This window comes from Bubalus kerabau, chromosome 8 (genome assembly GCF_029407905.1).
Source record: "Bubalus kerabau isolate K-KA32 ecotype Philippines breed swamp buffalo chromosome 8, PCC_UOA_SB_1v2, whole genome shotgun sequence".
Taxonomy (NCBI): Eukaryota; Metazoa; Chordata; class Mammalia; order Artiodactyla; family Bovidae; genus Bubalus; species Bubalus kerabau.
Window position 1 is genome coordinate 15,893,645 of NC_073631.1, and position 14,140 is coordinate 15,907,784.

General features: G+C 43.7%; 1 protein-coding gene across 20 annotated transcripts in view; it reads left to right on the top strand.

Annotated features, from left to right (window-relative positions):
- The first annotated feature begins 6,129 nt into the window (after positions 1-6,129).
- The window catches only part of DYNC1I1 (dynein cytoplasmic 1 intermediate chain 1), a 379,244-nt gene continuing 371,233 nt past the window's right edge, over positions 6,130-14,140 (top strand). The window contains exons 1-3 of one of the 20 annotated variants that reach the window (XM_055589774.1): positions 6,194-6,351; positions 6,713-6,799; positions 7,804-8,013. Coding sequence is in view for 6 of the 20 variants with exons in the window: in XM_055589766.1 (XP_055445741.1) it covers positions 13,808-13,841; positions 13,960-13,994 (69 nt within the window). In the remaining 14 variants the exon portion in view is untranslated. Of the gene's footprint in view, positions 6,352-6,712; positions 6,800-6,919; positions 7,150-7,803; positions 8,014-10,365; positions 10,569-11,006; positions 11,158-12,000; positions 12,223-13,761; positions 13,842-13,959; positions 13,995-14,140 lie in introns of those variants that run through there. The other 19 variants (XM_055589775.1, XM_055589776.1, XM_055589771.1 and 16 more) reach the window with 19 other exon arrangements.

A 14,140-nucleotide genomic window follows, 5' to 3' on the forward strand; every position in this document is an offset into this window, starting at 1 on the left:
TTTCCTTCTCCAATGCAGGAAAGTGAAAAGTGAAAGGAGTATCTTTAGGGAATTTCAAAAGGAAGCAGGTTATAACATAAATCTTTATAGCTTTTAAGTGATTTAGTGCTGTTACCAGCTATCCTTGATATCTAACAGGCTTGGTGGAACACATAAAGCATATTCATCATAGAGCGTTTAGAAAGTAAGCATAAACTCCAAGGAAAAAAATTCCATAATCTTGTCACCCAGAATAGCCATTGTTAACATTTTTGTGTAAACTTTCAATCTTTTTTTCTATGCTCACCCACATAATAATAACAATGTCTAATATTAATTTAGTGTTTACTTGGTGGTGATTACTATATTCTTTGTAAGCATTATCTCATTCAATTCTTATTAAAATTTTAAGAAATGGGCACTATTATGCCCGTTTTACAGGTGAAGATGTTGAGGCTTAAAGAGTTTAAGCCATTTGCACAGAATCACACAGGTAGTGAGTGAATCATTTGCACTAGTTTTAACCCAGGTGTGCCTGACTCCAGAGCCTGTGTTCTTGACTTCAATGTACTATTTCTGACTTATACATGCCTTTGATACTATAAAATTTCATTTTATAAATTGTGCTTTATAATTCTTCTTAAAGTATAGTGCTGTAATGAAGTAAGCATATGAAGGAAGAGTGAGAAATGTAATATACAAAATTTGTATTCTGAAATACATAAAATATTTAGATTTCACTTCTCAAATAGTCAAATGACATTCGGAGTTGGCACATGAGAGATAACAAATAATGAAGCATCATAAAAAATGCTCAGATTTGCTGGTTAAAGGTACATATAGAGTATCAATGTATATTGATACATTGTATTTATTATGCATGTGTAATTATTTATTTTTTTAAAAATACAGATGACTCTTTTAGAGTGTTGGGAGATCTATTAGGCTCAATTTTTGCAAGGAGCAATTACAAGAACTATGAAGACATGTTTCTAGGAAATAATCTAGAGAAGTAATTTACAGAAAAAAGTGGTTTAATTTCTTTTGGCGAGGTAGGTTTATTTGATTCCTAGAAATAGAAATTTGAAATAACATGTAACGAGGTAGAACATAAGGATATAGATACTGATTTCACAGCTGGAAAAAATGAAGATTTATATTTGGACACTGATGGAATGTGAATTTAAAGTGACAGAAATAATTTATGTTTTATAATCACTGTATTTTTCCGTATACATTTAAGTGTTTAAAATGATTCTTTTGAGATCCAAAGACTTCTATTTTTGCTGTATAGATATTTTCATGTTTGCATTTTATTATTGATCATGAAAAACATATTGTATGCATTCTGGCTTAGCATCATCCTGAAAAGAACAGCTGAAGGAAGGAAATGAAAGGAGAAAGGGTGGGGAGTTGGGGGGGCAGAGACACATGGTGGCAAAGGTGAAGGCGGGAAATACGGGTGATTAAACACAATTATATCACAAATACAGGTAATCATATAGTATAGAGTGTAATGTGCTGCACTTGGAAGTTATTCACAAAGGATTTAGAGAAATCTGAAGCTAGACAGCAGACCTTTGAAGTCATGTGTCCAAAATTAAGGCAAATTTATGTCTGTATTTATTTATTGCAGAGTCTTTGCAATTACTATATAAAAACATAGGCCATGTCCCTTAATGAAAAGTGTCCAGAAGAAAAAAAAGTAGACGTTGGAATCCTTGACTTCCCCAGAAGTCACTCTTTAATTTCTAATAAGCTTTCAAACACTAATAATGCACCTGTTTGGGGACATCTATTGTTATTTTCATTTGACACAAACAGACCAATCATAGAAAAATATGATTTTCTATAGAAAATACCTAAAACATAGCCTACCTAAAAATACCTAAAACGTATCCTACCTGATATATATCCCATACAAAACTGTGTATAACATTGGGCAGTGCTTCAAATTAGTTTCCTCACAGATTTTTATTCTGAGCATGATGTAGAGCCCACGTCATCCTAAACATTTTCAAGCATTTTTTTAGAGGGGGGCACTTTTCATTTTTAATAGCTGATTCTGGTGGCTCACCTTTCTTTTCTGTGGTTTTAGAGCCTTTGGACCACTGAGGTGAATATTCAGTTTATTTCTTGCAATGAAAATATAATTAACTGAAGAATAATTTCCAGAGGAGATTTTCTGGCAGACGAGAGGGCATATGGAGTACACGAGTTCTGCTGGAACTGTGTCCAGCGGGGCCCTGCCTGTATTCAGTGCTAATGGATGGCAGGCGCGCACACTCCAGTCTTGAAGGCTAGTCATGACCCCAGGGTCTGAGGGGTCCCTCGAGTCTGGTAATGTCACGATTGAATATTGAAGTTAGAGAGTACAAAGCTCTACCTTTGGTATTTTTCATGAAGGCTGGATTAATTATAGCAAACTATAGCTAAGATTTATTGAATATTTTTCCTGGAGAAGGAAATGGCAGCCCACTCCAGTATTCTTGCATGGGAAATCCCATGAACAGAGGAGCCTGGTGGGCTACAGTCCATGGGTCACAAGAGTTGGACATGACTCAGCAACGAAACAACAAAAATCATATATTTAGGGACTGTATCAATTCCTTCACATGGATTAACTCATTGAAATATCATAGAATGACAAGTAATATTATTGCCCCTTTTAGGCTTCTAGGAAACTTGAGTCTTAGAGGAGTCTAGTATTAATAACATGCACAAATAGACAAAAACAGTAAATGGTACACTTAAGTTCCACACTCAGTCTAATTCCAGAACAGGGGAGCTTAGCCACACTCCTATCTCTCTGGAGGCCCTAAAGCACCTCCGATTGGCTATAGCAAGTTAGCAATTTGCCCAGTATGGTGTGTGTGTGTGCATGTGTGTATGTGTGTGTGTGTTAGTTACTCAGTCGTGTCTGACTCTTTGCAAGCCCATGGAGCCCACCAGCCTCCTCTGTCAATGGAATTCTCCAGGCAAGAATAGTAGAGTGGGTTGCCATTCCCTTCTCCAGGAGATTTTCCCAACCCAGGTATCAAACCCAGGTCTTCTGCATTGCAGGCAGATTCTTTACCATTGTGATGGTCATTTAATCTGTTCTTAAAGACCTTCTTTCAAATTTTGAAGCAATAGCTAGATTAAGAAGTGAAATGGGTTAGTTTATAATTTGTAGGGAGTATGTAGGAAACACTCTGTACTTTCAGCACATTTTTTTGTAAACCTAGAGTGCTCTAAAAATGTAAGATCTATTAATATACACAAGGTTTCTGCCTCTTTCTCTGCTGGTTTCCTAACCTCATTCTCAAGCGCGTATCACCATATGTGAAAATGTGCATCTAACTAAACAAAGACACCCAGAACCTCTTTGACAAGACCTTCTACTTCTCAAGAGTTCTCAACTGGAATGCATTTTCTCCTTCTCAATCTCTCATGACAAATGCTTTAAACATCCTGCTTTTCTTAGTCTCCCTGGTATTACAACCAATAGTGTCTTTTCTTTAGATTTTGAGTCTCTGGAATATAGAGACCATTTATTTCTTATTCATTTCCAGTCCCACACCCAATATCTGTACTATGCCTGAGTACATGATAATGAAAATAATTACAACTGCTCTTTATTGAGGGTTTAATTTGTGCCAAGAATGTATTTCAAGTTATTCATGATGAATACCATTGACAAATTTAGGCCTTCTTAATGCTGGCCTGGGCTTCCTTGGTGGCTGAATGGTAAAGAATCTGCCTGCCAATGCAGGAAACGTGGGTTTGATCCCTGAGTCAGGAAGATCTCCTGGAGAAGGAGATGGCAACCCAATCCAGTATTCTTACCTGGGAAATCTCATGGACAGAGGAGGCTGGTGGGCTACAGTCCATGGGGTTGCAAAAAAAGTTAAGCACGACTTTGAGACTAAACAACAATCCTGGCCTGGATTCTTACAATGAACTGGGGATTGGCTTCCTTAGCCTTTGCATGTTCCAGTCCCCTTCACTTAGATACCCTCAGATGATTCTTCCCAAGTGTCATTTCCTGCTCAAATATCTGTAACGGTGGTATTCCATTGTCTGCTCTTCAGCATCCCTTAAGGCCCACAGCTGCTCCCCTAAGAATCTGTTATGCTCCACAAAGCTGGCTCACTCAATATTTAAGTACACATAGTGCTTCCTCTTCTTTAGAGCTTTGTTTATGCCTGAAAATGTTCTCTGTTCTTCATTTATACTGTGAAGCACTTTACCTATCATTTCTAACATTATCCATATTCATAATCCTAATTTCTTCCTACCATCTCCCTCACTCATACCAGTTGGGCTCTTATTTGAGAGCCCACATTGTACTGCTGCTGCTGCTGCTAAGTCGCTTCAGTCGTGTCCGACTCTGTGTGACCCAATGGACGGCATCCCACCCGGCTCCCCCGTCCCTGGGATTCTCCAGGCAAGAACACTGGAGTGGGTTGCCATTTCCTTCTCCAGTGCATGAAAGTGAAAAGTGAAAAGTGAAAGTGAAGTCGCTCAGTCGTATCTGACTCTTCGCGACCCCATGGACTGCAGCCCACCAGGCTCCTCTGTCCATGGGATTTTCCAGGCAAGAGTACTGGAGTGGGGTGCCATTGCCTTCTCTGCACATTGTACTACTTTGGTCATTTCCTTATTATTTGACTTTAATTATCAATTTACATTGGGCTTCCCAGGTGGCATAATGGTATAGAACCTCCCTGCCAATGCAGGAGACCCAAGGGATGCTGGGTTTAATCCCTGGGCTGGGAAGATCCCCTGGCGGAGGAAATGGCAACTCACTCCAGAATTCTTGCCTGGAAAATCCCATGAACAGAGGAGCCTGGCAGGCTACAGTCCATGGGGTCGCAAAGAGTCGGACATGACTGAGCACCTAACACTTGATTGTTTTTTTCCACTTTCAACTGGATTTTAACCTTACTTGTGAAAAGGGATTACATTGTCCTCAATTTTGGACCATCTGAAACTTCTAACACAGTGCTTTGCAAGTAGTGGACATTTCAACAATCCTCATACTGGAAAGACAGTAACCCCAAGTGGGAATGGACAAGCTGTGATGTCAGGTGAACAAGGATTCCAATGTCAGGTCAATCACTCAGTAGCTGTGAAATTTGGGCAAGGTAGTTAACTTCTGAGACTCAAATTTGTTTTCTACAGGCATGGCATTGTATCTGGCACATAGTGTTATTGAAAAATTTTAAAGGAAAATGTATGTTGAGTTTGACATTCATTAAATATCTAATACATGGCAGTAGCAAGTATTCATTTCATAGAATTTTTCTCCTGGAATACCTTCAATTTTTTCTTACTAAAGATATTCTAACTCTCTTTTTTAGACATATTTGTGCTTGCAATAATTTGCTAGGAAGGCAAAAATTGGATTAAGGAAAGCTGTTTTATATATAGGTCTGATATTGTATTTATGATAAGATCTATATTTATTTTGCAAATACTGTAGTACTTCTCAATTAAGTAAATTCATGAATATTTATTGAGCATCTGTTATTCATCAAACACTATTGTAGTGTTTGGGGATACTGCTGTGAATAAGATACAGTCCTAGCTCTCCACTCTCATTCTAATGTGTACAAAGACCCCACAGATATCTAAGAAACATGATGAAGAGCTTACGTAAAAATGGGGCCAAACCTGCATTGATTAGAATCCCAAACTCCATTTCTGAGTCTTAAAACTTGTCTGTTATGGCAGCTTTGGGGGAGTCCAAGAATGGTTACTCAGATACTTATTCATTTTCTTTCCTTTTTCATGTGTTCTTTAAAAAAAAAATTAAGTACAGTTGATATACATTTGTTACTGAACCAAACTTGGGTTTGCTTGCCTGCTCAGAGCCAACCGACTGACACCTGGCTGTGATGGGGAAAGTGCAGCATGTATTCGAAGGCACCATACAAGGAGTCTGGGACAGCCAGTGCTCAAAAAGCCTGAAATCCACAATGGGGTCCAGCAGAGTAGTTTTAAAGGCAAGGTGAGGGAGGCAAGCCCCAGGGTAAGGTGATCAGCTTGTGCACAATTCTCTGATTGGTTAATGGTGAGGTAACAGGGCGTGTCGGGGGTTATCCTTAGGTTTAGGAGTTGTCCTTATGCTCCAGTAGGTTTGGGGAGCTTCATGCTCTCCATCTTTTGAATAGTTAACTAGTTAACAGCTTCCACCTGGGGGTCTTTAGCCTCTGTGAAAACAACTCAGGAAATGTGCATCAGATGCTGTTATCTAGGCACTCTCAGAGGAGCTAAAGCAGAGGATACGGGTGAAGGGTCTGCCCCTGTGAAGGCCCCATTTGGTTCTGCATGTTTACACATTATATGTTACAGGTGTACTATACAGTGATTTCACAATGTTTAAAGGTATTTGCTATATTCTCGTCTTAACCTCCTACCCCTCTAATAAGCCCTCCCACCCCTCCCACTGGTAACCACTAACTTATTCTCTGTATTTGTGATTCTGCTTCTTTTTTGTTATATTCAGTAGTTCCTTGTATTTTTTAAGATTCCAGATACAAGTGATTTGTCTTTATCTGATTTACTTCACTTAGCATATGCATGGTATTTTGTTACCCAGAGTTTTAAAAGCTAGGACTTTATGAAACAATGTTGCCAAGCTGAATATGTGTTTCCTCTTCTGGGCAAAACTAAGACAAAATCTGTAAGTCTTAGGGTGTAGCAGATGGATCTGAGCTCTCTCTATTTCTATTTAAATAACCTAAAGTAGTTCTCAGGGAGTGAAAGTTGTTCCATGTTGGCTGGCGGACAGGAGCGCCCCAAACACCGACGCTCTTCGTTTGCAGCCTCGTAGGTGAGTCCTAGCGGTGGCCTAGGGGTCCCAGGTCCTTGGCCGCTCTGATCCTCTGGCCGGCGCCAGCAGTTCCCCGCGGGCCCGGGTGCGGAGGGCCCTCCGGGGGGAGGAGCGCGGAGGGCGTGGGCCGGGGGCGGGGCGAGCCCCCGCCTGGGTGCGCGCGGGGAGCTGTCAGTGTCGCGCTCGGGAGAGGGAGGAAGTGCCGGGTGCTCGAGGAGCGCGAGCCGAGGGCCGGCGCAGCGTGAGACAGCACATCCTGCGCGCGCCCGGCCCGCCGCCCTCGGGAAACGCTCGGGCGCCGCCGCCGCCGCCGCACTCGCTAGCCCAGTGCCGCCGCCGCCCGCGTGCAGGTAAACGGGAGCGGGGCGGGGGGTCGCGCTCCCCGGACCGCTGTCCCCAGGGGTCCTCGGCTTTCGCAGCCGCCCGGCAGCGGTGCGGCGCTGCAGCCGCAGCCGGACCTTGGCCTCGGCCCCCTCCCCGGGCTCCTGCGTGCTCCGCGGCGCCCGAAAGCGGCCAGAGCCTACCCCCACCCCTCCCCAACCCCCGCGGCAGCCCCGTGCTGCCGCTCTCCCGGCCGAGCCAGGAGGTGAGCGCAGAGGAGAAAGAGTGAGCCGTGGTGTCATCACCTTGTCGCCCACCTTGTGCCCTGGGAGCGGCGTCCCGGGGCGCCCCGCCTCGGTTTTTCTCCCGGGGAGCTGACGGCTAGCAGCAGTGAAACCCGCACCCCCCTGGGCCACCAGCTGACGGGGAGGGGGAGGCTGCAGAGGGAGGGAGGGCGGGATGCTGTTTTGAGTACATTTTCAGCTGTCTGCAAAGCTCTTAGATGCTGTTGCTACCCGCCAAGTGGAAGGAAGGGAATGCACTTCCAGCAAGGCATTAATGAAACACTCGCGCAAGAAGGTGCCCGTTTCTCTCATGGCTGCACACAAAAAAAGTGTGGCTGGGGGATATGTTTTCGTAAACACCTTTGCGGCCGCGTGGCCCTCCTTCCCCCTCTCCCGCAGCGCTCTGGCCTTAAAAATCCGTGCGTCGTCATCGCGAGGGCAGTGATCCTGGCGGCACTGATGGGAACTGAGAGTGCGGGAGTCTCATGACTTATACCAAGGGTGAACAGAAACCCGGGATCAGGACAGGAAATTACTTAGGAAATTAAAGAACTCAACCAAATACAGGAGATGGAATATATTCGTTTTCCTGGACTCTCCCACATCTAGGTAAGGGGCAGAACAAGTAGCCAGCCATTTTCCTGCCTGGAATGCCTCTCAATTGGGCTGTAGACTTGCTGTAGTTAAGGGTTGTGCAAAATTGCTTCCAAATATTCCAGATGAGCAGAAAATATTACTAACATTAAGGCATGGTAGCTGCAGAAGGCAGCATATGGCTAATATTAACACAGATAAGGGTGATTGCTTATGTACACATTTTCATCCTGGAAATTACAGAGAAATATGTTGCACAGTATTAGTAAATTTGAAATTTGCCTTCACTGCAAGTTGCAACCTGAGGGTACCAGTGGGAATGTGATTCATAATTCCTCTGATTATTTAGAATGCCAGATTTTCACCAAAAGTTTTGGCATGGAAGAAAATGGACCCAAACTCTGCTCTTCTGACTATGTTTCTTAGTAAAATAAAATCATACACTCCTGTCGCCAAGTGATCATTTGTTCTCTTCGTAGGGACCAACCTCCCAATGTTTCTTGAGGTTTGAGGATCCAGTGCTCCAAGAGCCATGTCTTTTAAAAAATCTTCCAGCACCATCATTGGTATTTGTAAATAACGTGCAGGCTTTCTTCAGCCGGATCAGCTCTGGAGCGACTTCTTGGCCCAGGACATCTTCTCTGTCTCTTCCTTGTCTGGGGCATCAGGCACTGGGGCACCTGCTTGCTCTCCTTGGACCTCAAGGTTGCTGAGCTTCTGCTCCTCGGTTCCCTGGAGGCGGAGGGATGGCTCAGCCTCTCCCTACACCCAGCCTTTCCTCCTCTCCTGCTGGAAATATGTCCTGAGGCTTTTGTGGTGTTACAGGTCTGTGTTATTAAGAATAATCTCCACTAGGGATATGGGCAGAGAAGATAAATGTAACCACAGGAAAACGGGGAAGAGCTCTGACAGCAGTGGTCCCCGGCCCCTTGTTTCTAATGAACTGAGATGGTAAGAGGAAGTCACCAGGTGTTTCTGTCACCACATTTTATGTCTAAGAGAGGGCTCTATGAACTTTTTTTCCCCACCCCTCCTACTTCTTCAAACACTCCTTCCAGAGTCTGCATTTAATAAATGAGCCTTTCCCTTGTGTTGAGTCAAGCAGTTCTTGGAGATGAAGCATGGGTGCTGCTCTGTTCACACTCAAAAAGTCACGTAGAACAGTCTGGTAAAATCCATGCCAAGTTTTTAAACCCAGCCACATCTCTTAGCACAGACAAGTGTGCACAGGCTTTATCAACAGTTACCTCAAAAAAAAAAAAACAAAAAAACAAAACGACTTTACTGGCAGTCCAGTGGTTAAGACTCTGTGCAGGGGAGCTTGGTTGGATCGCTGGTTGGGGAACAAGAATCCCACATGCCATGGGGCACAGCAAAAAAAAACAAAAAACAAACCCAGTTACCTCAAAGGGCCATTCACTCTCCCAGATTGAGTGTATCACTTTGTTTCTTTCTGTTACTTAATAGCATCAAATGTAAAGGTCACACGCATGCGTTGCAAACTTAAGTATATTCTTGTTCATTCTTTCAGGTGCTTTGCGCCATCAAAGAAAACAAAAGTTGTTGATAATACTTTTATGTATAATAAAATAGTACTGAGCATTTTAGCAGTGCTTAATACATTTCCTAAATGTATTGCCCTAAATGTATATCACTAAATATATTTAGTGTATTTAGTAAATGTGTTGAGTTAAATGTATTTCACTCCCCATATATTTACGAAAATGTATTGAGTACTTGACCAGGTATTGCATTTTAAACTACTTCTCATGTATGAACATATTGAATCCTCACACAAATCTGCTAAGGTAGATATTATTTGTAATTCTGTTTGACAGACAAGGAAACTAAGACACAAGGATGTCAGGTGACTTACTGAAAATTGCTCAGCTGAGAAGTTAGAGAGCCAGGATTCGAACCTAGGCAGTCTGACTCTAGTCTTCTAGAGGACAGTTTATATCGGTTAATTTTTATATATTGAACTCCAGCTCTTCTGTTAATCTCATTTTAATCCCTATATTAATCTTGTGAAGTAGACATTATCTGTGTTTTACAAATGATAAAACGAAGTGAAGTGAGTTGATACACAGCAGAGGTAGGATTCAAATCACTTCTGTTTGACTCTAAAACCAGAACTTATCCATTTTAGCCAGCGTTCTCTGTGAGAAATAAAAAAGTTGAGCTTGTCTGTTCTTTTGGGTTTGTTGCCCGTTTTCCCTATGAGCCTTTGCTATTTCTTTTATGCCTTAAGTGTAGCCGTGTTTTTTGCCAAGCGATTGGTATGCTTTTTTGCCAGGCAGATGATACGGCAAAACCAGCGCAGGACCATAGCTCTTTTCACGTCGGATAATTGCCTTTGCTCTGTCTCCTTAATGAATCTAGCTAATTCCCCATAATACTTTGTGGGTCTCAAATACCATATAAGTAGTTGTTTCCTTGATCAGAGATTCCTTTTCCTAGCAATGTTTGCGTCTTCTACATGCCCTAGAAAATGTGAGAAAATAGTTCTTTTGGGAACTTTGTTGGGACAGAGAACTTCTGGAGCTCACTTCTTTTGAGAATTGCCTAAAGTAAGTCCTACTGTCTTTCTTTGAAATTTATAAACCATTCCCTGGGTCCACGTTAAAAAAAAGAGTCCTCTTGACTGGGATCTCTTCGTTGGTACCTCAGACTTGTTTCCTTTGCTTTTTCTCTGCAGGAACGCTGGCACCAGACTGTCAGTGTGAAGTTTGCATTGTTAACATAGACGCCGCCGCCTGGGTGCCACGGGTTTATAAAGCATCTCCGAGTCTTTGTTTAGAGGAGGCTTCTGAAGCAGTCACCGTAGAGGGCAGGCATATGAGAGTTTCCAGGTGGTCATTGAACCCAATATAATTAATGCAAAAGTTTATGCATTTGTGCTAAAGGCAGTGTTCCAGGGAAAAGCGGGTAATTGTGACTAACGAGATTAAGAATTGCTGGTTCTAGTGCACTGTTTAGGAAGGGGGAGGAGTGGAGGCTGTTCTGCTGAAGTGTGTTGGAAACAAGGCAAAAGTATTCTGTTAGAGCCAGCCAAGAAGGAATGTTCTTGGCTCTCAGGACGTTGCTGGCATTTCACTACAGAGGCATGCTGGAGTGCCCGCTGCAGGGGCAACACCCACCGATGCACGCTGCAACCAGGTGAGGGCTCCAGGGCCTCTCGCGGCCCTCGCACTGCTGGCACTCACTCAGCACTTCCCCTGCACACTCACAGTTCATCGGCTCTTCCCAGCATTCCTGTAAGGCTGGCATTTCTATCTACACTTGGCAAACAAGGAATTGGGTGACTGGAAACATTAAGCCACTCGATCAAGGCCACAGCAGGCCGGTTAGTAGAAGGACTGGATTTCAAATGTAGGTTGGTCAGGTTCCAAAGCCAGTTCATCCTCTTCCCAACATAGTTCATTGTTTCTTTATGTGGGATACTAAGAAAGTACTATTTAGGGTAGCTTTTACTGTGGCAGGACACAGTTCCTCAAGAACACCCTCACATGCTGATAGGAAAAGCCTGGATGTGTTACTAGAGGGGAACAAGAGAATTAGACTGGGCCCGGCAGAGGATTAGCGCATCTCCTTGAGGTGTGCGCATGCCCCACGCGTTTGATTCTCAATATGGTGCCCAGGTATCTTGCTGAGCACCAAATGAATAACAGTCTCTGGCAAAGACAGCCCAGAGAGTGGATTGGTTGATTTTTCCCGGGCAGCTGCAGGACTTTGCATGTGCACTCCATCACTCAAGTTGTGTCCGACTTTTTGCAACGCTGTGGACTATAGCCCACCAGGCTCCTCTGTCCACAGGATTCTCCAGGCAAGAATACTGGACTGGGTGGCCTTTTCCTACTCCAGGGAATCTTTCAGAACCCACAGATGGAACTCATGTCTCCTGAGTGTCTCCTGCATTGGCAGGTGGATTTGTTCCGGCTGAGCCACCTGGGAAGCCCAGCTGTGAGACTTTTTTTGTTGCAAAAATGAACTTACTTCAAAGTTGAGTTGGAAGCAAAAGTGTTTGAAGCAGTGTAGTGTTCTGGGGCCTACATGATCTAGCAGCTTCGTTGTGATCTGGAACCCTAACTGGGTCCTTAATCCTGGGAAGACCTCTGCCCACCAGGTGACCTACATGCCCTCTAATTTTCAGTTCCTGTCAATCCTGCAGTCCTTCCCCATCGTTTCATTTTGGGGTACAGAGCAGCTAATGCCGTTAGTGTGGTAAGCATGTGAAAGCAGAAATTTATGTTAGAGTCAAGGGCATTTTTTTTATTTATGTATTTATTTTTACCTTATCTGGCTGCACCAAGTCTCGGTTATGGCACGTGGGACCAGGGAATGACCTGGGTCCCCTACATGGGGAGAGTTGAACTGCGGCCCCTGGACCACCAGGGAGGTCCCCCGGTGGCATTCTTTGTGATAAAAATGAGCCGCAGACACTGGAGAGGATGACTGCCTTTGACCAACAGGTTGTCTGGGGAACAGACACCACCAGCGTGCTTCATTACGCTCCAGCCTTCTTTCTCTCCTATAACGTCTGTAAAGGTTTTTAAAAATTTTACTGCTCCCCCACCTCCACACATTTTAGGTTGGCATCTAACATTTTTATTGCAACTGTAAAGAATCACTGTGAATGTCATTTCCAGAATATTGTAAACCTTGACCTTTACAAATAAAACGATGACATCATTCTTTGAATCCCAAGTAAAATCTAAATGCTATTCCAACCTCTTTTAAAAAGTACCCGAAGAAGCTCTTCTACAGAAGCGTGCTTTTATACCTTGTGGTCAAGCATCACAGTGAGATTTGGGTTTCCTTTTTTACCCCTGGTAATGGAGGTGGGAGAGGAGACCTTGAATGACTCTTCAACCGCAGGTGTGTTCTCTGGCTGGTCAGTGTTTGGAAAGCCTGCAGACAGAAGGTCGAGATCTGGAGATAACAATGTTATTAGCTCTCTCCTTTCCTGCACACTCTGCAGAAAGCCTCATGGATGCCAGGGCACATGATGCCAGTTTGAAGAGCATATATTTATTTAGCACAGGTGCTGTGTGGTACAGGTCACTGCGGGGCCAGTGCTGGGAGTCAGGTCCATGGGCTCTGTCTGTGTGGCTCAAGCTCAAAGTGGCAGGGCGGGAAGGAACTGCAGAGCCGCTGTTCCCGTCTCTTGCCCTTAGGCCGGTGGCTGTGTGAATAGTCATCTTTCCTTTATTGAGTGATTTATAGGAAGAGATCTGCCCTTTCCCCTGTGTTTATATTTTATTTTTTATATGTTTTTTGATGTGGGCCATTTTTAGAGTCTGTATTGAATTTGTTGCCATGTTGCTTCTGTGTTATGCTTTGGTTTTTTGGCCATGAAGCAGGTGGGATTTTAGCTCCCCGACCATGAATGGAACCTGCACCCCCTGCATTGGAAGGTGACATCTTAACCCCGGACCACCAGGGACGTCCCTCCAGTGTGTTTCTTTAGATCAGTGGTTCTCAGCCAAGAGTGACTGTCCTTCCCGGGGGACATTTGGGCAATTTGGCTTTCACCTTTGGGGGGAGAGGGTGGCTGCTGGCATCTGCAGTGGGAAGAGGTGAGGGTGGCTCCTGGCCAGCTTATAATGCACAGAACAGCCAAGCCTGAGAAGCCCTAGTTTAGATGCTCTGGTTTTATGCTGAAATCTTCCCTGCCCTAAGCTAAGTTCATTTCTTTATCCTTCTACAAGGGAAGAAGAGCATAACATCTAAGAGGCAGCATAAGGAAAAGAAGAAGCATGATATTCCATTGACTGCCTCTGAGAGCCTCAGTTTCTCCATCTGTGAAATGGGAATATCAGTACCTGGCTTGCAAAATTATTGTAAGGCGTGCAGATAATGAAAGCCCTGGGTGCAATATGTGGCACATTCTCAGTGTATGGAGGATGCTTTTTGTTATTCAACAGCCATGATATCACTCTCTAGCCTTCTTTTTTTCAGGGACTTGTGTGATCTTGCTCTGCTTTGAACCAAAGGTATGCTTTTTAAAAATGAAACATGTATCTGCCTCCTTCCATTTCTAGACTCTAGGCTCCCTGAGGCATCCTTTGTATATTTCAGCAGAGGGTTTTTACACACAGTGGCTCTCAACAAGCTTTATTGACCTGAAATATTAGCCAGA